A 27,504-nucleotide genomic window follows, 5' to 3' on the forward strand; every position below is an offset into this window, starting at 1 on the left:
CCAAGTTTTTGACATGAATCTTGATCTTGATAACCCTAAGTGTGTATGAAGGTAAACACCTCTAGATCTCACAAAAGATTCAATACACAACACATCAAAAACTTCTAAAACGTAGCTAGGGTTTTTTCTTTTATACTTGGAGTAAAACATAAAACCCTACACGTCAAACTGGGCTTAGGCTGAATTAGGAATTTTGTAGAAAAATAAATTTGCATGTGGTTTGATCGATCAAGTCTAATTTTCGATCGATCAAGCCTTGCAGATTTATTCCAATAAATTCTACAATCACTCGATTTCAATTTTACAAATAAACAAACTTTGAGCAGCTTAAACTTAGACTTTATGTTTTGATCATAGTTTGCCAACATATTACAAAATGAAATTTTAATACATTAGTTCCTAAAATCTTAGAACCTAACACTTTCTTAGAAGTTGATACAGTGAGTTAGGCGGCTAGCTACTAGGGTATTAAACTATTTTTTTTTTTTTTAAATTAGGGTTATCAAACTATTAATAATATATTTAATATTAAAAAAAAATTAATACATAAAGGGGGTGTGGTGTGGTGCGGTGCGGTATGATATGATATACTGTTACTTACGATGCGATTATATCATTTTACGAAAAAAATTTAATACGATTTTTATGATTTGTGCAGTATGGTAGACATCTCTAATTAGGACAAAGTTTTGAGCCCATGGGAGCGAGGGAAGCTCACCTTCCAGCTCCAGGCGGAAATTATATATGCATGGGAGACATATAACATCACATTATGGACGATATAATTAATTACTCTTGGTTTCCTGTTCCTTTAGTACAAAAAAAAGTCTTTTATTTTTTTGTTGTTACAGACTATATATATATATATATATATATCACATTAATGGCTTATATTCTACCACAAATGCCGGTGGTCCCAAGTCCCAACCCATGTCAAGATCAACTCACAGTGGTGTGATGGGAGTTATGAATTCGTAGATTAATAAGCGAAACTAGCCAACTTCTTCTCTCTCTGCGATATTTTTGTAGTCATGCAGAAATGCAGGCCAGTTAGTCTCACCAATAAATAGACTCTTTAGGCCTAATAATGCCCCTCATCCATAGAGACCAATACCATCATACAATAGTAAAGTCCAAGCACATTTTAAAATTACTATTTTTATTCCTCACCCTCTTTTGGGATTTTTCTTGTTCTTTTATTTTTCTGGTTTTGTTCTTTTGTGGTTCAATTCCCATACCAAAGGCTTTTAAGCTCACAGTCACAGAATTCATCAATTAATATTAGGTCCTGTAACTTACCAATGTGCCCTAGCTAGTAGATGATAGTCCTTACTCTAAAGATTTGCAGGTCCATTATCCCAAACCAACGCATTAATGTGCAAGGACAAGGTTGACAGTGCTCTGATCTCTCCATGATAAGACATTTGAATGGTGAGAGCCAGCCTACACTTCCATGAACCATATTGATCATTATATTGGCACCCGCAATGAAATCCAATGACCTTAATACAATGACTGAAAATGAAATCCAAATAAACACATGATCCAGCTTCATGACCCTCCTTTTCTCCTTTTTATTTTTATTTTTTACTTTTTTTTTTTTGTAAATCGAATAGAAGAAAGTGCAAAATGGAGGTGGCCAAGTCAGGCCTTATTTTCTAAGAAAAAAAAGAAAAAGGAAAAAGCGAGGCCCTTAAACTCCAAATAGTGAAGTAGTGAACCTCTACTTAATAAATAGGATAAATAATTGTACAGCATTTGCGTCAGATAAAAAAGTGATGGGGCTAGTAGTATAGCATTGAAGGTTAAGAGAAACAGCACATGGTTTAAGAAAAAGCAAAGCAAAGCAAAGAAAAGAAAAGAAAAGAAACACCAATTAATATGCTCACGAGTCATGTCTTTGGGTTCTCATTGGCCTTTTGCTTTGGTTGTAGTTTTGAAAGTAAGATCAATACCACACGCAGTTTAACACAAACGAACAAGAAGTAAAATTTCCCTTCAACAACTCCGAAAGCTTTGAATGGTCTCTGCGGATTTGGAAAGATGCTGTTCAATTCTGCTGCACTCTGCCATGGCGCTGATTCTTATGTGAGAGTGAGAGATGTGAAGGAAATCATGAAAATGAATAGACTTTGTTTTGGTCTATATGCGTTTGAAGACGTTTGAGAGGGACGACTGAGTCTGTCATTAACTCCTTACAACAGTGGCACTGAAAACATGGCACACTTTTTATTCACCTTCTAAAAGGAATCCAGAACCTCAGCGGAAAAAGGACTACATATCTGATTCACCTCTCTCTCTCTCACAGGTTATAAATTTTGTGCAGTACAATTCTTTAATGCTGGGAGGGCTAGCAAGGGTCACTTCATTGCCTGACCGTCTTGGCCAACAACGACCACCATATAGTCCAAAGACAAAATCTAACACAACCAAAACTTTAAGGTATGTAAAAATGAGTGTCTCAGCTCTTCCAATGAAATAGTTGTAGGGCTAGATAACGTAATGAAGTGCTGGAAAATTCAATAAATTAATGAAAAATAATTAATAAAAAATTCTCATCATGGACAAAGCTGTAGTGGGAAAAATGTTTATATCGACAAAACCCATTATAGTAGTCTGCATTTACCAAATTAATGAACAAATAACATCACTTGCAAGATACATCACCCCACTAAATTAATCAACCTGAGATTACCACAACCCACTTGGTATATTGGTAGATAAAGAAAAAAAAAAAAAAAAAACGAAAGAAAAAAACATGAAGTGGTTGATATAGGTGGAAGTAAAAGTAGTGAGAAAGATCTAGCTATGTCTTAGCAGTTCCATTTTCGTTTTCTACTTCACCTTCTGTTGTTATGGCTGAGGACATATAACTCAATACCAGAGAGTTCTCATCGGGAGGAGGCACCACCGCTGTTCTTGCTTGAAATTGTTGTTTGCAAGCATGACAAGTTATTTGAAGAATAGTGGAATTGATTTGCTTCACTGCATGGTCTTTCAGAGTCTGAGCCTTGTCTAATTCAGACTGCGCTTGTTGCCTGATTCTCTTTGCATTTGCAAATTCCTGCTCTGCTAATTCAATCTGCCGCTTTGCTTGTTGTCTAGCCTCTTCAGCATAAGTCTTTTCTGCCCTGGCTAGCCTTAACTGATCTCGCGCTTGTTCTTTGAGCCTTGACGCAACCACCCCAGCTTTGTCACTAGTAATGGTGCCCTCCTTGGGTGAGTTTCTAATATTACTCAAGTTTGATTCATTTCTCTCTCCAAATTCTGATGACCCAATTGAGAGTTGAAGTTGTGTAGAATGATTGGCCTCTTCTGTCTTTGGGGAAGCCGAGACATCAATGGGATTTGATGTGGTTGAGAGCTGAAGCTCCAAGTTGTGGTAGCTTGTGTTTTTGGATGAATTATCTCCTGCAGTAATAGTAGTAGGGTTCAAGAACGTGGTTTCCGTTGGTTTTTGTTTTGACATTACTAAAGCAGCTGGCCAAGGACCTGTGCTGAAATTGGTCTCGCTAGATGGGCTAGGACTTGAAGCCGTTCGAGACAAACATGCTGGTTGTAGTGTATGTGATTCCGGCCTGAGACGGCCCATACTACAAGCATCTTGGTGTTCAATGAAACTCTCTACCCTATAATAAGATATAAGAGAACCATTCAAAATATATTAGTTTATGTTATTAGACTAATATATTAAACATATTTCTATGATTCTACACATAGCAGCAAAATAGAGTCTATTAAGTATTAAAAACAAGGCAAGGAAGAGATCAAGTCAGTAAACATACTCGAAGAAAAATAAACAAAGAACATAAATAAATGTTTTGACAAAGGAATAATTGACGGGGATTGGAATGGTAGTGGATGTATATATATATATATTTATATATGTTGATTAGATAATGGTACAATACCATATTAATCATTTAATATATATTCCATATCATCCACAGGAGAAATATATTGTGATCATAAAGTAAATAGTAAGAAGAATCTGGTTTGGGTCATGGGCTGCGGGAAGGATTGTGAGACCAACTGCTGTAATGCCAACGGAAACTAATCTTTGGGAAATGTGTTTCAACTTTCAACTGTCAAAAACAGTTGTTAAAAATTGGATTAAGGTCCCATCAGTCAAAACCAAACCTTTTTTTTAATAATGTTTTTTTTTTTTGGGTTTTAAGTCAAAGCTCAAGTTAACAGAACTAGATGAATTGATGATCATGGTTTGACGTCAATGAAACTTAAATCCAACATATGGAAAGAGAAGAAGGAGGTAGCAAAATAATAATAATAAAAAATGAAAAATGTAACCCAGAAACCCAAAATACAATTGTGTGATCAATTTGGTTGTAATAATAAGTGCAGGGCTATGATAGGTAATTAATGAAGGAAAGGTTTGAAATTTAACCTTGAAAACACACGGCCACAATCACATGAATGGCCCCTAGTGCCACAGGTTTTGAGATGGGCTTTATAATCAGATTGAACTGCATAACCTTTGGAACATTTCTCACAAACCCATTGTTTGTGATTACTGTGCTTCCTTCTGAAATGCTTCTTTATCCCAACAAGATCACCCAGAGCGTGGCAAGGATCATGGTGCAAGCAGCTTGGTTCTGGGCACACGAAAACGCGTTTTCTCACCACTGGATTCTCTCTCTTTAGCAACTTCCATGGCACCTTGTGCCTTCGACGATGCATCTGAAGGTTCTGGTCTCTCTGAAATCCCTGGTTGCAGATCTCGCACACATAACGATCCGATTCCAATAGTGTTTTTGGTGAGAGAGAAACCACTTCTGCATCTGGATCTATCACGACAAACCATCAAAATATGGTGTTAGAAGTCGATGATCTTTTGCCTATATCTTTCGTAACAGAATGAATCTTTAAGTAAAACTTGTTTTTATTGGAAAGTAGACAAACAAAATTTTTCGTATTAAACCAAAGAAGAAGTAGGAGAGATATATATCATATATATATATATATATAAGTAAAGAATTGATTTTGTATACCTGGAGTTCCTGCTGGCCTTCGTTTCCTCTTGTTGTTAATACCGTTTTCTAAGCAAGAAAATGGCTCAGAAGAAGGAAGTGAAGAGGAGGAAGAGTTATTGGCTAACATGAGTGAAGTGAATTTCTTCCTTGTTCTCTTTGAGTGATTATGTTGTATAATATAAAGCCTAAGAAGGAAAGCGATCCCTGTTCACTTTTTTTTTTTTCTAAATAAAGTTAAGGTTAATAATAATAATAAGGGAGAGATTGGATTAGAGGTGGGGGATGAGAGAGAGAGAGAAGATACATGTACAGCTAGAAGGGTTGCCTAGGACTTAGAGGAAGAAAAAAGGCTCTTTCTTTCTTTCGGTTACCTCAGCTTTCCTTTTAGCTAGTTAGCTTTTGAACTTTCAGCTTTTTCTATGATCAGCTTTCTCTCTTGCTTCCTTTGCTTTCTTCTAACCCTCATCTTCAAAAGGTATTCTTGTAGAGCTACTAGCATCCCTTATTAAACTTGTTCAAAGGAAGAGAGAGAAATAGAGAGAGAGAGAGAGAGAGACCCAATCACTATGCTTGAAACTTGATCCCACAGCCAGCAATGGGCTCCAGGAGAAAAAACATCCCCACAAAGAAACAAAAGCACACTCATAATTCATCACAAACAGTAAAATTTTTGCTTTGCATGCAAAAAATACAGGCCAAGCTCCACATGTACACGTAAGCTCCCTATTTTTGTCAGTCTCTATCCCTCTCTCTCTCTCTCTCTCGCTCTCTCTCTCAACCCCGTTTTAGGATTTCTCTTGTAAAAGATGTTCTAAACAGCTTTGGAAAAAAGTTTTCTCACTGACTAAAGTACCCCTTTTAATTCAGGCTCAGCAATGTATGTACAATACAAACTAATTAATTATATTTGAAGCAGCCTTTTATAAAGGTGCTACTGTGGGATGTAATTGTAAAGTCACCCTCAAGGGTATACTAGTCAATGAAGTCATAATTCCCTGTGCAAAGATGCTCACTTTTTGGTAAACTAGGTGCATCAGTTTGGCAATCATTTTTTTTTTTTTTATAAATAATTTTTCCACTTTTTCTTTTTCATGGTTGGGGTTGATGAGGGTGAGACCGGAGATCGACTAAGAATGAATTAAATTGGCATGATTATCCTTTCAAGGGCCAAAAAAGACTCATAAATATATAGATATTATAATAATTAACACGATTACAAGATACACAAATGATTTATATGTGGTTTGGTCTTAAAGTCCAATGCACACGCAAGAAAACATAGAGAAAAGTTTTGGAATGGAGAAGAGGATCACACAAATATGGCTCCCACAAACATCAAATCTTAGCCTAATTACATTATAATTAATAATAATAATAATAATTCTTTGAGAACCTTATGGTAAAAACCAAGACTGTTACGCCACATGTTCGTCGTGTGAACAATTTGCAATGGTTCATCTTCAATTTCAGTTAAAAAAAAAAAAGAAAAAAAAAGAAGAAGGAATTAAACTATGTGGGAAAATTTGTTTGCCGACATATATTATATTTCTTTTTTTTTCTTTTTCCTTTCACTAAAACGGAGATGGGCCTATTTTGGAGAAGTCCAGAAAACTAATTTTCTCTAATTTGCAAAATAGTTCTCTTTTTGGGAATTAAATGCATTTTCAGAAGAAGAAAATAAAAGTGAACCTTTATTTATTTTTTTGAAATATAAAAAAGAAGATGAAACAAAACTAGTTCAAGATAAATTATTAAAAAGCCTAACTCAATTGTGCTGCACACATCATCTGCCCAAACCCTACATTTTCACCCCGAAGATACATGAGGTCATAAGGATTATTTATATCCGTTGAGGTACTGAATTCAAGACACATTTATAATAGGCAATGTAATAACAAATAAGATTATTTATGTGTGTGTTGTGTAGTTGTGTGAGGAGTCTCAACTACAACTTAACTAAATTTTTTGGGGTGTTGAGGGCTTTGACGTTGGTGTCAAGAGTTTAAGTAGGGAAGATTGTGATATTCCAAATTAAATGATTTGAGTATTTTTTGTGAACACTCATCTATATATATTGTGAAGAGTAGAGATAAAAAAATCATTGTGTTGGAGAATCTATTGCCAGGGGACACAGAACATAAACCAACAAGAAGTTAGGAATTTCATTTTCTTTTTCTTTTTCCTTCTTTTTTTTTTTTTTTTTTTTTTTTTTGAGTAAGTAGGTCGGAGTTTCTTTCTTTTATTTTCTTACTTTTCTTTTGTTCTTTTCTGGGGAATCAATTGACAAGTTCAATTATATTCTGCTAGTTTTGTCTCTCTATCCTTCCAATTTATCATGTCTACTCTTTTGAAGACGCAGTGGTTGTATCTGTGGATAGTGGAAAAGCTGTAGAAATAATTTATACATGACAAATGCAATAAAATACTCAAAATTTTAGAGGCATAATAAACTTATGAAGAGACTAAGATGCCAATAAAATAGGGGATGGTAGAATTAAAAAACGATCAAATCATTAGAGAGAGTTTTGGGGGGAAAAAAAGGAAAACAAATTCAAGGCTTTGAAAACAAGGATTTCTTGTTGTTAGTATTAATCTGTTAACACCATAGCTTTAGAAGTGGATTAATGTTGGAAAAAAACTAAAGATAAAGAAAATTTTGCAATATTAACTCAATTCTTTCTTTTTAACTAAAATGCAAATTACAACCTCTGATAGATCCATTAAAAGAGGTCCTTTAACTTTCAAAATTTTTAATTTACACAATTGATTACTACAACAAGATCAATATTGTGTGCCTTCCATTATGACTAATGACCGGTCACATTTTCATGGAATCGCAGTTAAACTACTCAAAAACAACATCATTTCTTCCATTTCATGTTCAAAACGTCATTTTTAGTAGGTTAATATTAAGATTCCAACTATAGACAGAATTGGCACCTTAACATTATTCTAAATCTAATATAATGTGGATTATAATTTTTCATAGCCAAATGATCTAGTTAAAAGTGATTTTAGGGTTTAAGTGATAGTTCGTCATATTGGCATCCTTTTTGGAACTCATGTATAAATGGAAATATTTGACACAACCGGTGCACATGCATAAGACAGATTTTTGAGGCTAGGGTCAACCCGCAATCAACTCAATAAGAAACATGTTAGTTGCAGGTTGACCCACTTAACCCACAATTGATACATTTAGACATGGTTATTTATTCATATGAAAAGACACATTTTAATACGATTCATTTAACTCGTGTAATAATTAAATATTCATTTTATTTTTGATGTTACAACTTTTTTTTTTTTTAAATAAAAGTTATAGAATCAGATGTCACGAGTAATTGTTATTTTGATGTTATGAGTTATGACTTTTTTGAAATTTGTTATTTATTAAATTTTAAACAATATTAATAAGGTCAAACAGGTTGAAATAGGTTGCAATTCAAGTAAGTTAAATGAGTTGTATTTGTTTCAACCTAATACAACCATTAAATGTGGCTTTAAACAAACATGGTGTGAATAATATTTTGGTAGTTTTTTTCTTTGGCAAGTACGAGTAGCCATAGGAGAAGATGAAGGATTATTTTAATAAGATGAGAGGTAATCATTAACAATGTGGGGACCCAAAATGCTAAAAGATCTATAAAATAATGGGATGAGGTGAGGGAGAACTAAATCTTGATTAAGTCCCATATTCCCTAGATAGGGGCAGGTCCTAGGCCTTATATAGAGGGTTTTGGACTCTAATTGGTAAGAAACATTTTAAAATCATGAGGGAGAGAGTTTGTATCACTCTAAAAGAGGACAGTATCTTGGCATTAAAGAGTTGGGGCGCTACATATAATGTGTACTACCTCTTGTTTTTGTTTGTTTTGTTGTCAATAATGAAATATCATGTTGTTGTAATTCTTGATTCTTGCCTTTTGGATTAATGTGAAACTCCTACAAAGAAGAAATATCATTCTATATGAATTTGAGTGATGCATAGATTTGTTAGATTTTGATTCAAAAACTGATTGGTGTCTTGATCTGATAGTGAAAAACTATTATTAGGTACTAATGCTATAGGTTGAGACTCTCAAAAAAAAAAATCCCTTGATATTGTAAATTCATCTTCTGCTCTTCACAGACTTAGGCTATTTCTTAATCAAGTAAATACTTGGTGTTCTTCTTTTGTATGTGATTGTGTCTATTTCTAGTTTTCTTACTTTAATCAAGTAAATACTTAGTTTTCTTCTCTTGTACGTGATTGTATCTATTTCTAGTTTTCATACTTTGTATTATTTGTTTGAGATATTTCTCAAATTCATAATAGTTTAAAGAGTATCACATACAACTAAGAATATTTATTTTAATCTAATAGTTTAAGGAGTATCACATCATTTAAATTTTTTAATGAGATTACATTGGATACACTATTAAAATTTTATAATAGTTAATATGAATCATGACATGGATCTATTAATATTCAGCCACTTTTTGCTCAATTTGGTAAAAAAATTTGTTAGTCTCACTTACTAAGATTTATTTTAATCAATTCGTGTTTTAAAGTTGATATTTGAAATTAATCCAAGTTATAATAAAAATCTTGAAAATATAGATCAGATAATTAGTTTAGTACCATGACTTTTGAGTGGAATTGTAGTATGTCTTTGTATTAGAACTCCTTTTCCCCTCCCTTGTGTGTGTTTGTATTTATTTATTTATTTTAAAAAAGAAAAAGAAAAAAGAGATATCTTTCACTGTGATCTTGTGTCTTCGTGGCTTACAAAGGCAGCATTCATCGTCCCTAGAATCATTGCATGACACGTAGTACTATACCAGTTTATTTGAGCTGCTAATCTAGTCCTTTTCTAGCTTAGTTGTATTAACACCGTTGCCAAAAATATTTTATACAGTAGTATATATCAGGAAAAACCTAGTTGTTAGATTGGAAGACTATACATTGGCATGAGTAGATGATTAATTTTTTTGGCATTAGAGTACAGAGTACATGTTGCATGGTTGCAACATGTTGTCATTATTTCTCAAAGTGACAAAAGAATCTAAGAAAAGAAGAAACTCCGACACCAAAAATATGGCCTCCTGTTTGGTGGCTGCCGGGTTCAAAAAGGAGTGGGACCCTTATCTCATACCCTACCCATAATTTTCACCACCCTTATCTATATATTTGGATTAATTAAGATGAAAGTTAACAAGTCCCATGTATAGAATATATTAGTTTAGTACTTTAAACCATTAGACCCCTGAAGAAACCTCTCTCACGCTCGGGGAAGCTAGGAGGCAAAAAAGAGAGATCTTTGTTTGGTAGGTTTTGATGTAGTTAGGTTGAGATTTAATAACTTCACTAACATGTATAGAATATAGTTTGAATTGAAGTTGTGACAAAGTATGATTAGATTCGGGATCGAGAACACTAGGGGAGGATGATTGCAAAGGACATTCTCTTATAATGCTGCATGTGTTGAGAATCTCATTCCCATCATCCCCCCATTTCTTGCTTCATATTAAACAAATACAGACTTAATTACTTAAGCAGCTTTGCCCCTTTTTTTTTCCTTTCTTTTTTGTACGTAATTGACTATTGTATTTAGAGAATGTAGAAAGCGAGCAGACCTCTCAATGTCTTTCTTTTTAAATATTTGCCATCGAATGCTTTTTGGGTAGTAAGAATGCGAATAGAAATCTCATATCCTACTTTATTATTATTATTATTATTATATGTATTTTATGTTATGTTTCGCCAATTGTGGTATATCATACATTTATTTTTATTTTATTTTTTTACTTCAAATTTGATTATTTTATAAAAGAAAGTAAAATATAATACATGATATACAGAAAGTGGGATATAGAATTTGTATTTATAGGAATTAATGGTCTCCCTTTAAAATCTATACATGTATAAGTGGAAGAGGGAGATTTTAATTCAAATTCTGTTTCATGAAAAAACAAAATCCAATCAATAAATTGCAAAATTCTTGGCTAGAAACTAGACTTGTTAGTTCAGTTTATTTATAATAAAAATCAAATCAAGATTTCAACTTAGTAGTAGAACAAGAGCCATTAGAAAATGATTATCAAATGATAAGTTTCAATCTTCTGTCAAATAGAAAATTTGGTATTAGAAATTCATTGAAAAATATTAGGTTTTATAGTTTGGCAAATTCCATGAAATGCAATTATCAAATGTGTCTGTAAGTAGTCATACAACTTTAACAATGTTCAAGACAGTTTGTTCAAGAAGCAGCTCAAGATAGCAAGAAAAGCATGATTCAACTACCCTTCAATCGATCGAAACTCGAGTACCCCTAGATTGAGGCTTGATCAATTGAGAATAAGGATTGATGAGCCATTGATTATATAAGTTGGTTGCTTGGTTAAAAATTTTTGCCCTAACTTCATCAAGTTTAAAATACATTGTTATAACTCGACTTCACAAGGTTGGAGAGGCATTTGTTGTGAACCCTAGAAAAGAGACATCATCAAAGCCTATTTTCATATAGCTGTGAGTTCAAAGAGAGTATTCAAGGGAATTGGTGTAATCGAGTCGTGAAAGTTGAAATCACAGGTGCTTATTAAGATAGTGAATAACATCTTTAAGAGATTGTTGGAGTCATCAATTAGAGGTTTCAGCTGTGACGTGCAAAATTGTTATTTGTGGAGCATTCATAAGTTCAAGAGTTCATAGGTTCTAAAGCTGTAAAAGGTTTATGCTATAAGTGAGTCTAATGTAAAGGTTTTATAGTTGATTGTAATTTCTCTTATTAATTAATTGGATTACTCGTTTGGATAACCTACTCCTACTCCTGTAGTGATTTTTCTCATGGAAAAGTTTCTTTGTGTTTTTCACTTACCCTCATAGTGGATCATTTGTTTGGGTTAACTTATCCTACTGTGTTTTTTCTCTTGAAAAAGTTTCTTTTAAGTTTTTCACTTTTGTCACCCTATCATGTGCCCCTTATATATTATGTTTGAATGCTTTCTCCTTTCTAGTATTTCCTAAAATAAGTAAAACTAAGAGAGTCAGCTTAACTCAGTCGTAAAAGGTAACCAAAAAAGAAGGTGTTATTGACCCTACCTTTCATGTTTGTCATGCAGTTAATGCTAAAAAAAAAAAAAAAAAAAAGTACTTCCTCTGATATTTGTTCTTCAATTAATGTTACTGCAAAAATTTGAAGTCGGATCTTTCTTTTAACATGTCGAAGATCTTTACAGTAGCCATATTGTGTTAGTACGGTTCATGTTCATAATAAGTTGGATTTACCGAAAGTTGGTTCTGATCCTAGCTCATTAAATAAAGTAGGTTTTGGGTTTTGATTCTGGTAGGGTGAAACGTAATTAACCCCATGAAAATTAGTGAATATAATACGGGGCCTACTACACATTAAACAAAGAGATAAAAATAAAAATAAGAAGCTACCCATCCCATGGTGCTTTTGTTTGGAAGACATACTTTGGACTGTATAATCAGATATACGGATATGGAGGGAGTATGAATGTTGGGTGAATAATGGTATTTGACCATTAAACAAAGAGATAAAAATAAAAATAAGAAGCTACCCATCCCATGGTGCATTTGTTTGGAAGACATACTTCGGACTGTATAATCAGATATACGGATATGGAGGGGGTATGAATGTTGGGTGAATAATGGTATTTCTGTCTGTCAAATAATTTCATGATGGGTAGGCACAGTTAATGGGCCCCTTATGCCACTATTACCCGATGCCCTTGTCCATTTTGTTTTTGTTTCTATTCGTATTTATATGGTTCAAATAAACAGACATACTCTCTCTCTCTCTCTCTCTCTCTCTCTCTCTCATTGAGTGGTTTTAGAAAAGAGTTTGGCTTGTGTTGAGTGTAACAGGATCACAATTATTTTTGTTACAATTTTGCCGTGTAAACTAGGAAGAATTGTATATCAGTTTTACATGAACTTACAATATATTTTTTTTTTTTCATTTCTCATGATCTATCATATAACAATTGTAGCAAAATCGTGATAAAATATATTATCTAAATTTTCTCAAGCATTGAATTGTATGGGAAACAATCTTTAGAAAATTATTACGTGGGTGTTGCCTGGTAGTCAATGACTCAATGGTGCAATAGCAAAAATAATAAGTAATGCTCTGTTTATAATGAATTTTACAATAATTTCATTAAAATAGATGTAAATTTAATTGTTAGCTATGCCGCCATAGCATTTGGGGGAGAATATGATATTGTAATACGTAACCAAGTCAACAACTCTTGCCAGATTACGGTAAACCGGCTTTTATGATTATAAAGCGTCTATCCCATTTGTTATGTTACTCTTTATCCATTAATCATAACTTGGCACATATTTTTATTTATTATTACTTTCTTTATAAAATACTTAAATTTTAAAAAAAAAAAAAAAAAAAACATATAACATATCATAATCAGTGGAGCATAAAGTGAAACATAAAAATTGAGACAAATAATATGTATTCAACATTCTACTACTCTAATTGAACAAACCAGCTTCACAGAATTATTATTAAGATTGATTTTGGAGTCTCATTGTAAAATATGTCCCCCAAACAAAACTCTATAAACCTTGTGACTTTCAAGATGTATTGGATATTGAATTGAATGGGTTGAGTGTGTTGAGTCCCACATTAGACATATAGTGAGTTAGTTGATTTGAATTGTATAAACAATTATAACTTATAAGGAGTCTCAATTATAACTAAACTAATCCTTTTGATGTATAATGTAGATGTGATTAGTATTTTTCCTCAAGTTTTTACAAACTTTAAAGAACATGTGGTTTTACACCAAGATTGGCACCAATGTTTTTATTGCACCGTTTAAGAATCTAAACTATATTGTTTTAAAAAAAAATTCTAAACTATATATTTTTGTTTTCACAGACACCTTGGCTACTTTTAAATTACATTTAGTTATATTTTCTTAATTGTATTCTACATGCTTGCAAAATATTAGATGATAAAAAATATTTCATATACAAAATGGTTAAAAATTGAAAATTTTGAACTTTTTATTATATGCAAAACATAGGTTTATGGATCAAATAATAACCAACATTATATTAACACAAAATTTAGCATGCATTTTAAGAGAATAGAGAATGTATAATCCAATAATAGGGTTTTTAAAATATTAAATGAAAATATATTAATTATTGTAATGTTTATTAAGAGATCAATCGGTGTAATTTTTGTCCTTGTGACTCTACTTAATAACTATTTATTGAGTGTGTATTTTAACAATAATCAACAATTGGATTACATTTTTCCCCCCTTATGCCTCATATATGCTTGCAAAATTTCAAGATACTAAAAAGTAATTAAATTATCTCATCTATAAAACTTTTAAATTTTAAGTTTTATATTTTAAAATTATACACAAAATATGAGTTTGTTGGTCTAATAGTAAATTTCATTTGATTAAGATTAAATTTGTTATTTATGTGAAGGATAAAGACAACATGTAATCCAAAACTGATATTTTCAAAATTTCAATCCAATTATAAGTTATTAAAGGCTTAACAATCATAAAGAACTACACCAAAATATCAATTTGATCATGTCCTGTATATATGTATGTGCATATATTATATAGTGAGCGTTTGGATTGAGATTAATGTTGCGGCGCGTTTTCATTTCACGTTTTGGAATTTCTCTTTTTTTTTTCTTCAGGCGTGTGAGGGAGTAATGCGGTACTGTGCCGCTATTGTGTGGATACTGTTCACGGACCCACAAATTTTACTTTTTATCAACTTTTTTATTAAAAATGAGTCCTACGACATTATTCACACATTTAAAAATTATTTTATTACAATGTTTTCAGTTTTCAGCAACAATAAGTTCAATTCAAATGGACTCATAGGGTTGAGTTTCAAGTTACACTAGTGTAACTTTTATGAATGTTACACCACTAAATGACTTTCTAATTAATGTGTGTTTACTTTTTCTTTCCTTTTTTTCTTTTGACAACACATTGTTATTATTTACAAATTCTCTTTATTATAACATGTTTGTTGAATTTTTTATTAATATATTATTATTTACTATGTGATCCATTAATTATATATATATATATAAGTTTAAAATATAAAAAAAAAAAAAAAAAAAAAATTATACATTCTTCGACTGTGGAGGGAGACAAAGGGTTGTGGAACGATATTTGGAAGCTTCGGGTTCCTCCGAAGGTTCGCCATTTTCTTTGGAGAGTGGTCCGAGAGGCGCTGCCTACCAAGCTCAATCTGTTGAAGTGGAATGTGGTGGCTGACGGGCTGTGTGAGCTCTGTCGTGAGTCCAATAAGGATAGTCTTCATGCTTTGTGGTTATGTGACTTAGTGAAGGCTATTTGGATGTCTGATCAGAATTTTTCTTTTATGCATTCCAAGCATTTTTCCAGTTTTGCCGATGCTTTTTTGTTTCTGCTTAAGGAGGCTTCTCCTAGGTTGGTGGAGCATTTCGTCATGGTTGCGTGGTGTATTTGGGAGCGTCAAAACAGGGTTAGGTTGCGGCAACATGCTTAGGGGATTGGGGAGGTGTGTCGGCACGCTTCTAATCTGCTGAAAGAGTTCCATGATGTGCATAAAAAGGTTCCCCGGGTGGTTGTTCGTAGTAGTGACTCTCGATGGAAACCTCCGACCTCTAGTATGTATAAAATCAACTTTGATGGTGCTTTATTTGAGGAGCAGGCTTGTGCAGGTCTAGGAGTGGTTATAAGGGATTCGACAGGATTGGTAGGCACCCAAGTTTTGTGGACATGGTGGAGGCTCTAGCTACTAATCGAGCCATTATATTTGCCAAGGAGCTTTGTCTTCAGTCCATGGTGGTGGAGGGTGATTACTTACGTGTTATCCAAGCTTTAGTTGCCACTAGGCCTTCGAGGACTATGTTTGGTCATGTTATTGCTGAAATTCATAGTTTAGTTTCTAATGTTGAATGTAGTTTTTGTCATGTTAAGAGAGAGGGGAATAAACTTGCTCATGCCCTCACTTGTAGAGCAGTTGCATCTGTTGATTTTGATGTGTGGTTAGAAGATCTAGCACATGATTTGGAGGATGTTTTTTGTTTGATTTGCATTAATAAATTTTCTTACCGGGTTCTCAAAAAAAAAATCTTTAATCATTTTGAAAATTGAAAAATATTAAAAATATATGAAGACAAAATAGAGAATTTATCACAATAAATTTATGCTATACAAAATTATTATATAGCATAATATTCACAAATTTAATGGAACAAAAAATTTAACTTGAACTTATTTGGTTTTTAGGAATATTATGAGGATAGTATTATTATAGTAATGGTTTAAAATGTATAAGATAATGATTGATTTTTGCTCATTTTGATATTTTGCAAGTATCGAAAACATATGAAGATAAAATAGCATAGTTATTAAACCCGGACTAGACGTTGAACCGATCTATGAGCTGGGTCATTGGTTCAACCAGTGAGTCATCAATCAAACCGCAGGATCAAATAGAAAAATCTTAAAAATTAAATGTATATAAAATTAGGTTTGAGAATTCATAACCTGAATATGTAAATTAAAAAAGAAAAAAAAAAGGCATATGCCTAAATTAAACTTGCCATTATAATTCAAAATCAATGTTTCATAAGCAATAGCATTAGAAATTCTATAAAATTCCAAGGAAAATAAACAAATGTCATAAGATTGCAACAAAGTCTTTGCTAAAGAAAATCTTGTTACATGTCTAAAAAGTATGTATATTAAATAAATAAAACTCAAACTCTAATGCATATTTCTCTCAGTCTCTCATACACTCACACTGTACTCGACCAAAAAAAAAAAAATTAAACAAAAGATGCTTAAACTAAAAAGCAATCAAGAAATAAAGTATGAAAAAAAAAAAAAAACCTTAACAAAAGAAGATAGTTGGTGGCATAGAGTTACATGGTCATACTTACATGCTAATTTTTGGCCAAGTACATCTGTTCAAACTTTAAAGCATAAAAAAATATATGCACAGTAGCAACCCGCAGCAGTAGGTTTTGAGAATTGTGAAAATTGAAAAGTGAAACAATGTTTTTTTTGGATTTTTTCTCTTGTTTAAATTATCATATTATCACATATTTAAATAATAAAAGAGTCAATAAAGTTGATCTGTTAATGTAATTTTACGCAATTCACAAACCCGACCGGGTTAATAAAACCCAACTAGCTCACACAGGTTGCTTAAAACCCACCAAGTTGCATTGGTTTTGATTGGGTCACATACTTTTCCGATCCAATTGATCACCCAGCTCGGACAATGCGTTGGGTCACTAGGTCACTAGTTCAACCGGCTAGGCTGAGCTAGGCCGGGTTTAATAACACTGTGAAATAGAGAATTTATCACCCCAAAAAAGAAAAATGTTATGCACTACACAATTATCATATAGTTTAATATTGATCACAAAAGTTAAAAAAAAAAATTTAACTTGAACTTATTTGGTTTTAAGGAATATTATGAGGATAGTATTATTATAGTAAATGGTGGTTTTGTATAATATATGTATCACGTGCTACGTGCTACCGTAATTTCATTAATACTGTACTGTGTGCTACAATGAATTTGTAGGTACCATATTTGTCTTGTTTTTGTTTTGTTTTTTTTTTTTTTTTGTTTTTGTTTTGTTTTTTTTTTTTCCTTTATATATATATAAATAATTTTTTGAGATCTTTTTTTGGTGGTGTGGACACAAGCTACTAACGCTGAACACTTGAACCACATTTATTATTTGTATTATTTCTTTCTCCTATCTATTTCTTCTTTTCACACTTCGATTTCTCCAATATGATTTTATATCTATGCACCCTTTCTAACATAATCTTTTTTTGTCTTCATTCTATATTTTCTTTTTAAAAGTTAAAATTTCCACCTATTTAGAATTACTTATTAAAGGAGATATCTTAAGTTATGCATGATGATAATAATGATAAAGGATGCAGTAAATAGACACACACACATATGTATATATATATATATATATATATTCATGTTAAAAATTTGTTGTTATTTTTTTGGTGTGTATGTTTATCCTGGACTACTACTTTTCTAATAATAAAAGAATAAAAATGTTAAATAATGAAAAACGAAAAAGAAAACTCGAATCTTTCAAGTACAATAATAAATTAGTATGCAGCTTTGTCCCATGGGCAGAGCAGACTGTAAAAGTTGGTTTTGACAACCATCATTTTAGTTAAAAGAAGATATATATATATATATATATGTGTGTGTGTCAAGGCATTACTAATCTTGTGATTGTAAAAGTTTTAACATTGATTCGTTGTAAAACGAAGATAGTCTGAGTGTCGCACGTGAGAGTGTAGCTTTCATTACCGACACCACAAGATCTTTAGGAGAAGAAACTGGCAGAGGTACCCTACTTTCTCACCTCAACCACTTGATCCCAAAAAGTTGCAGTTGTAGCCTCGTGTGAAAATCATTACACCGCGCATACTACAAGTATTTCATCATCCGAATAGCTATCATGAAGCTATATATATATATATATATATATATTCTCTTTTGCTAACCAAAGGAAATTTGTATATATATATATATTTTTTCTCGTACTCAATGGCTCTGCCTATATTATTTTCTTGCAAAGATGATTACATTGCCGCAGAGAGCAGCATTTAATTTGGATTCTGCTATATTGGTAGAAACTGAGGGTCTCTTGGTTAACTAACATTCAATCACTTATAAACCTTTAAACTCCCACCCAATATAAATGATAATTGATATATGTACAAGTTACAACAACCTTCTCTTGGAATGTTCATAGGTTGGAGTACAGAAATTATGAACCAACAGTACTGTATCAAAACATGTTAAAATTATGGAAAAAGGATGAGTATACCTCAAGAACTTGTAATGCACACTAGCTAGGAGCAGCAAAGAAGGTGTAAGTCTGTTCTTTATCAATTTAGATATATACAAGTACATATAAACCCTGTTTAGTATGAAATATCAACTCACTCATGAATTACCATCTTGTTATACACTTTTAAGGTGCTACAGGTTCCAGACTCCATGTGCTTTGATGCTATTATGCATATGATTAGTGTAGGGTTCAAATTCTTTACGTAAACCCAAAGACAATTAATTTGTAGAGTATGGGTCAAAGAACTAGAATTAGTAAGGGATTAATAACAATGGATCATCACCATTTCAACAGTCCATTCATCAGTTTGTATACATTGATAGTTTTAATCCCTCTCTTGTTTCCCTTCTATCTCTTTTCTCCCCCCCTTCTTCCAGGGTCTAATTGACAGGTGCTCCCCTCTATTATATAGTCACTCCTACCCTCATCTACATCGTCCACGTGCTCCCCATCCATGAACTTGCTCAAGTACCTGTCACGTCAGGCAGCTTCTTTTCATCTCTGTGTGAGTGGTGGTAGGTTGGGGTGCACTGTTCAGAGGTCTTCTCCACATAAATGCGGCCAGAAAAGCTGTTGCAATGCATTGAATACGGTGGCAGCAGCCTTTCCCTCAGATATTTCCCCATCCTTATCGTTCCTGAATATGCTTTGAGCTTATCTTGATCAGGTGGAGTCCTCGGACAGTCATTCGGGCTTTTCCCCTACTCAATTAGTCTCTGATATCATATCAGAGCAAAACATCTTCCTCGGACAGGAGATGTCCTCCTCAGACTAGAGATATCCTCCTCGGACAGCGATGATCCTTCATCAAGAGGATTCCACTCCTAGCTGGGCCTTGTCTTTTCCGCATCCCTCTTTTCGGATGTGAAACAGTCCTCTCGTGGGCATTCGGCCCAAATTAGTATACTCCGAGTCCGACGCCAAGGTGCCTATTTTGCATTTTCGTAAATAGTAAAACTTGAACAGTAGAGTTTTAGTGGTATCCCTTTTTTAGATATAAAAATTTAATAGAAGAACTTTTTAGTGTCTTGAGTGTTATATTGTAGTTAAATAATGCTTAAGGTGGAGTTTGGTACGGGGAATTTATATTACCCCCGGCATCTAGATTTTTTGAAATGTAATGTCTTACAATCTTGATGCTTTGGAATGTAAATATTTCTATATTTGGTTTATTCATAGGAATCTTAAAGGAATTATTTATTTTTTCTATACTATCCTCAGATTCATAAATCCAATATCATTTTTAAAAAAAAAAATATTCCTCTAAATAAATAATAACAAAAAAAAATATAAACTATAAATGAAGACAAATTCATTAAAACTATAGTCTAACATTTCAAGATGATGTATAATACAAAAGTAACTATTTAAATTCTTGCTTTTTTTATGAAAATCACAACATCATGTTCTATTAGTAAAAATAAATATTTTATTTTATTTTAGCAAATAACCAATCCCAAATAGGAGACAAATAACCAATCCCAAATAGGAGATATATATATATATATATATTGTGGGGGGTAGAAACTCAAGCTTATGTATTGAGCCCAAAGCCCTATTTGAAGGTTACAGTGTGTCCGAAGATGCAAAAATTGTTGAGAATGAGTCCGCATGAAAGAAAGATACCTAGGAGTAAAGAAGATCATTCTGAAGAGAGCACCAGCATTCCGAAGAGATCATTCTCCTCGGATGTAAAGATTCTTGGTCAAGCAAATATTTGGGGGGTTCGAATGATCTTACTAATGACTTCAACGATCTGGATAAGCTTTGGACATGCTTGAAGATAAGAAGAATGGAGAAATATCTAAAAGGAAAAGCTGACACCACCACATTAAATACACTGCATCTGCTTTTCTGGCCGCATTAACGTGGAGAAGACCCCTGAACAGTGTCAATCCAGCTACCACCACTCACAGAAAGCTAAGAAAGAAATCTGACGTGACACATACTCAAGTGGACACTTAGATGAAGAACAAGTGGACGGTGAAAATGATAAGGTAGGATGCTATATAAAGAAAAAGCTTCTAGAAAAGAGGGGGAGAGTTGTATTGATTTTTCATTGAATAATATTCCTCTTCGGACATCAAATTGAAAGACTTTGAAGTGTGTTTTTTATCAGTTCCTTCTTAGCACCGTAGTTAATTATTGTTTAGTCCACAATCAGCCTAGCTCTTTCACCCATTCTTTACAAATTCATTGTTCTAAGTTCATTAGACTCATAATCCAAACCTTTTAGGCTTGGGCCACAAAAATATAGCCTACAAATATAATTTTATTTTAGCATTTATATTGTTGTGGTGGGAAGAGAAAAAAAATAAAGGAATAGATACTAATGATTTGTATTATGTTTTATCTCCAATTTTTTTAATAAGTACGTTTTATCTCCATTAGTTAAATGATAAGTGAAAAATGGTAAAATTGTCAATTTATAACAAATGTAATTTTTTTAAGTTTGGGAATCTAGATATCCTCCTATTTCAAAGGAAACCTACATTCCTAAAAGAAGGGGATTAAGAGGGAATTCAGATACCCTTGGCATCTGATTCCCTTGTGTGATTTGCAACCAAATGTAAGAATTTTTCAACATTACCCCAAACCAAACGCCACCTAAAATGAATATATTGTAAAGTTTTCACCCACATTTTCTATATTTTAGCTTTAACCTTAAAACTATTTCAACATTACTAATCAATTTTTTAGTGGGCTCAAATGGAATTAAGAAGGTTGGGGGTTCGTGATTTGCTATTGTCATGGCTACTATTGATGCCTTGGTAGACTAAAGTTTGCCAAGAATTGTAGGAATGATGAGAAACATAAGTCTAAGAACAAACGCAAAGACAAGAAGTGAACGGAAGTAATGGAAGAGCATAGTCACAACTTATGTGGCAATCATGCAAAGGGGTGTGCATGGGTCAAGTTGGGCCGAGTTGGAGTTTTTTCAACCCAACTCACCATGGTGGGTTAAAAAAAATCTAACCCAACCCAATCCACATTGATCAAGTTGGACCCATGAGTTGGACATATATTTTTTTAATTTCTATTATTAATATTAAATTGAGAATTAGAACAATACCACAACAAATAAGAGGAAATTTATAAGCAAATAATCCTAAACATAACACAAGACCAACAAAAACTATATGAGGAGAACTTAGGGTTTGAGTTTTATTTAGGAAGGGGGTAAAAAAGCAAATAACAAAATTGTATAATATATTTTCAAATATATATTAAATATATTTTTAAAATTTTAAATATATGTTAAATATAGGTGAGTAGGGTTGAGTTAGGCGGATTTGTGAATCTTATAACCTGAATCCAACCCGACTCACTGTAAAAACAAATTTCATAACCTAACCTAACCCAACCCACATAGTAAGCGACATGTTATTTATTTATAGTCAAGTTGTCTTTTATTTATCTTTATTATTAAGTTAAATTTACTCATGGAGTCTTGTTAGTAATTGTAGTCACCCATTTTGCAACCCATATTATTTATTTATTTATTTATTTATTATTATTTTTTTTGGTGGAGAAAATTGCAACCCACATTTAACTTCAAATAAAAGGGCAAAAGAGTAATTTCACCCTAGAGATACCATCTTAATTCTAGCCATTAGATGCTTAATTTTATATTATCAAAGTAATCTTGATGTTATAACGATCAAAATGATTGGTGATGGGTCTCAATCGGACCATCAGATTACAAGTTATCATCAAATCAAATTTATTGGCCAAGATGCATTCTCACAAATTAAGAGTACGTTTGCTACATTGAATGAGGATTACGACAGAAATTGTAATCTTTAGTAATAAAATGTGTTGTAATGTAATAACTAAACCTATTCATTAGTTTGGTTATAAGTTATAATATTAGAATGAAACTTAACATTTATTTTAGGAAATATTCTACTCATACAATTATATTTCCTTAAAAATTGTTATTTTTAAATTTAAGAAAAATAAGTGTTATTTTTTATAATTTTTTATTTTTATAATTATTAGATGTATATGGAAGGTTTGTTTATTTAGAAATATATTAAGTTTTGAAATTTATGCACTTATTAAGGAATAGCTAATACAACCTTTTAAAGAGGAATAGTTATTCCTCATTTTGAAGAATAACTATTCATAAGGAATGACTATTCCTTGTAATAAAAATATAACCAAACTAAAGAATAATTAAATCATAGTAATAACTATTACATTACAGCACCTATTACAGTCTACCAAACATGCCCTAAGTCTGGTAATATGTGATGTGATTATGAATAGCTAATTTTGGTTTCTCATCATTATAATCAATTTGAAATTAATGACGTGTCATAATATGATTGGCTAGGACTACAAATTATGGTAAGGTTACACATACTTGATTAATTAGATGGTTAAACATTAATTATCCATCAATATTTTGTGCAATCATCTTCTTAGTTCGGTTAAGATATTATTTTGGGCCTATTAATTCTGAAAATGAGGTAATTAGGGCCTATTATTACTAATTGGAAGCTAATTCGGGGCCTATTAATGATAATTAGGTTAAACTCTTTTCCAAAGAATGACATTTGCTCACTATTTCATGAATATCTCTCAAAACATTTTGAATTTTCAAGTGAGGTTAATTTTCTTGAAATTAGTCATTTAGGGCTTTAATTTGAGCACATGAATGGGGTAATTCTGGTCAGAAATGAGAGATCTATGATATATTTAAAAAAAAAAAATAATTGGCCTTGCTTGCTGTTATGGCAGTTAGGGAAAAACCTGAACTTTTAATTGTTTTACTTGCTCCTTACTCCCACCAACCTCTGAAATTAATGCACCAACCCTCCCTAATTTTAAAATTGGGTATAAATTCACAATTTGTCAACTCTCATTAAATGTCATCCCATTCTAGAATCCTCCACCATCCACTATAAAAATGACCATCAATCCTCCATTTCAAGGTACACAGAAACATCTTCTCATCTCTCTTTCTATAGTTCTAGTGAAGTAGAGATAGTTTTGTCATATCTAGGTCTTCCTAAGACTCAAGATATTGAGTGAACCTCTCTCTATTCCTCTCTTTCTTCTCCTTCTTATCCCTTCCTAAAGCCCAAAGGAAGTACGAAAGGGATTGTCATATCTTGTCTTCCTGAGACTCAAGGTATTGAGTGAGAACCTTTCTATCCCACCCTTAGGATCTCCACCAGAAGTCTCCTCCTTCACCATGTGGATCTTGCATATAATCCCTTTTCCTATGATGTTTTTCATTTTGTTATATTTCTAATTTAGGATCAAAGCACGTTAGTTATTCTCAATTTCCTTGAATATGGTTGAATGCTCTTTAGTATTCTTTGTATGTTCTTGAGTGTTCTTCACATGTTCATGTGTACACTAGGCTTTTGATCTTAAATCATGTTGAGGTAATTGAAATAAATGCTTGGCCTAGTGATGTTGGTTTGCTTGCCGCTTACCCTTCTCTCATTTGCTTAGTTTTGCATGTTAGGGTTTCTCATGTTAGCCTTTGTACCTTTTTAACATGCTTGGCCTCCTTCGTGCTTGATATGCTTGTTTTGTGCCATCTTGCTTGGCTTTCTTTGTCTATTTGGATCTTTTGCATCCTTGTTTATATGTTCATGCACGTGTCTTTGTGTGCTTGTTTATGCCGTCAAGCTTAGTTCCTACCCACAATCTCATGTGGGTTTGCACCCGTCTTTGAACATGAGATCCCGAGTCCCTTTTGGGAACTTTTCTTGATGACACGTGTCATCCGTACTCCAATATAATAGAACTACGAACACCAAATCCAAACCTACATTTGTCTTTCTAGGACACCCTTTCTTGTTTTCTTGTTTGATAACATGTTTGTTGCCCTTTTGTGTGCTTTCTTTCCTTGTTTGCCCCTTTGTGTGCTTCCTTTGTTTCTTTGTTATCTCTTTTGCTTATTTGCTTGCTTTGTGTTTTCTTTGTTGTTGCATGTACGCGCTTAGAGCAATGATGCAACTTCAAAATGCAAGTTTAAAATGGCAAAATGCAAGGAAGAAGACACAAGCCCAAAAAGGGTAATGTTCAGAAGATTAGGAGGCTTAGCCTCTCCGTGTGGTTATCTCTTTCTCTCTCTCTTAGCCTTTCTTTAGAACCATGTATCTAGATTAGGGTTACCTTTCTTTGTATCTTGCCTGGGCCACATTCTTTGGGTATAGTAATGTCTGATTTACATTTCTTATACTTTGTTGGGTTATACCCTTTAGATGTAGGCAATGTTTACTTTATCTATCCTATACCTTGCTTTGGCTGCGTTCCTGGGGTATGGCAATCTCTAGTCTACTTTCCTGCTCTGTGTGCTTGCATTGTGCATGATGATATATATATATATATTTATTTATTTATGTACATGTCTATTTGTTTAAAGACATTCATGCACTTTGTATGATGGACTCACATGGTTAGGAGAGCAACCCTCTCATGATCATGGGTGCTCTTGACCTTGGAGTGTGGGTATGCACTCAAGGTGATTGCTGTAGGTGCATATTCATGCTACATTGTGTGCATGATCATCATGGTGTGATTTTCTTGATCCATGTCAACTAGTGACATTGGTTTCCCCATGTATGTGACATGTATCAACATGGTTAATGCTTTGGTGAGCTTCGGCTCACCTTAGTATGAACGTGCTGATGCACGCCATATACATAGGCGCAAAACCCTACTGATGCGCCATAGCACACCAAACACGAAACTCTGTCGAATTTTCATTGTGAAAATAAGGCACTTTTGTTGTTGTATTCTCATAGCGAAAACTTGGTGAGAATAGTGTTTTGAGTGCTATAACGCACTAAGGCTAAATTCTGCCACGAAAATAAGGCAAAACGCTGTTGGATTTTTGTTGTAGAAATTCGGCAATAATTCCAAATGTGCTAGCAAAGAATCGATAAAGGCCACACCCCTTCCAAAATCAAACCTCAAATCCCAATTCTTTTAAAACCCTGAGAGCTAATGCCAAAACTTGTTTTTAATTGCCAATGTCTGAAAATAAAGATTTTACCAAAATAAAGGATTGTCTCTGGACAGGCGGTATGGGATGCCTAACACCTTCCCCACACGTAACCATATTTCCAAACTCAAGAATCAAGATTTTTTACCCATCCGTATTAAACTATAAAAAATGTCGGACCGTGTGCCTTACTGATCTATCCAATGACCAATTGGTGAAGGATGAGGGGGCACAAATCTTTTATAGCATTCGATCGCAGACCAAGCCCATTGGTATTTGAGCAAATTGTTAAATCTCTCACAAAAAACAACATTTTTTTTTAACCTAGAATTGACAATAAAATCAAATAGAGTCAGGTCACCAATCACACTTTAGAAAAAATCCAATGGTTGGTGGCAACTACACTTACCTTTGGTAATAATAGGTTAAAATAGTAAAATTCAGTCACACACAAGAGGTTTATACTCCTCCATTTTCATAGCACCTTTCAACCCCGTCCCTAGAAAGGGGCATGAGCATCGCCGCGATGGGTGGTCAACTGCCGCGAGGCATCAATAATGTTGAATTGGTTAGATTAATGATTAGGATTTACATGCTTTGATTAAAAATATGAACATGCATAAGAACATGAATATGCATTGATGCATAGGTGTTGAGATGTTATGATGCAGTGAGGTAAGTGAAGGTAAGTCATGCATGTGAATATAATGCATAGGTGCTGAGATGTTATGATGCAGTGAGGTAAATGAAGGTAAGTCATGCATATGAATATAAATATGCATCATTAGGTATGATGATTGGTTTATTTTGAATGGTGAATGCCATGATGCTATGCTTACGTGATTGAACATGCTTGATTAATGTCATGGTTATGATGTTACTGCCTTGTTTATGTTTCTGTCTTGTGATATACTCATTGCCCTTGGATAAATATCAATGTCAATGTCATGCTAGATGAATGATAGGATCTTGTGCCATGAATGCCATATGATTGAGTTGCCATGTTTTTGTGTTAGATGCTTGTTAATGCGTTTGTGTGTATAGAATGAACCTGTTAGAAGACCCTTTGATGGGTTTAGGATTTGGAACAAAATGAGTGGAGGCCGACCTATGGGTTGGGTAGGGTTGTGTAGACACCACATGTTGTACCCTTTACGACTCGAGCCCCATTCCCTTATGATGCTTCGTAATGTGTGTGTGTGTGTGTAGAATGAACTTGTTAGAACACCCTTTGATGGGATTAGGATTTGGAACATAATGAATGGAGGCCCCCTATAGGTTGGGTGGGGTTGTGTGGACATTGCATGTTGTACCCCTTATAACTCAGGCCCCTGTTCCGCAATGATGTTAGAATTCTAAAGCCCAAGGTTGGTTTAGGGCCCAATCAAATGAAAATTAAATTGAGGAAAGTGTTTATGGAAAATACAACTTATTTTGGACCAAATAAACTATTTTTGGAAAATAAAGACCACGGAAACCCTAGGGCAAGTGTATGCATACACGCATATGTGCACCCATGTTCAAGCTCTGCATGTGCATGCTTTATGCATGATGTGTGTGTGTGTGTAGAATGAACTTGTTAGAACACCCTTTGATGGGATTAGGATTTGGAACATAATGAATGGAGGCCCCCTATAGG

At 33.3% G+C, this 27,504-nt stretch overlaps 1 protein-coding gene across 2 annotated transcripts; it reads right to left on the reverse strand.

Moving 5' to 3' along the window:
* Positions 1 to 2,587: 2,587 nt before the first annotated feature.
* On the reverse strand, positions 2,588 to 5,625 carry LOC112038406 (zinc finger protein SHOOT GRAVITROPISM 5). 2 transcript variants are annotated; one of them, XM_024071226.2, is made up of 3 exons: positions 5,010 to 5,625; positions 4,406 to 4,799; positions 2,588 to 3,629 (listed from the first exon to the last, which is right to left on the reverse strand). In XM_024071226.2, the coding sequence occupies exons 1-3, from the start codon at positions 5,116 to 5,118 to the stop codon at positions 2,807 to 2,809; spliced, it is 1,326 nt and encodes a 441-aa protein (XP_023926994.1). In that variant the 5' UTR covers positions 5,119 to 5,625; the 3' UTR covers positions 2,588 to 2,806. The 2 variants fall into 2 exon arrangements, with proteins under 2 accessions (XP_023926994.1, XP_023926986.1); XM_024071218.2 differs by having other exon boundaries at positions 4,406 to 4,805; positions 5,010 to 5,624.
* Positions 5,626 to 27,504: the final 21,879 nt, after the last annotated feature.

Source organism: Quercus suber, unplaced genomic scaffold, assembly GCF_002906115.3.
Source record: "Quercus suber isolate HL8 unplaced genomic scaffold, Cork oak 2.0 scaffold_450, whole genome shotgun sequence".
Lineage (NCBI taxonomy): Eukaryota > Viridiplantae > Streptophyta > Magnoliopsida > Fagales > Fagaceae > Quercus > Quercus suber.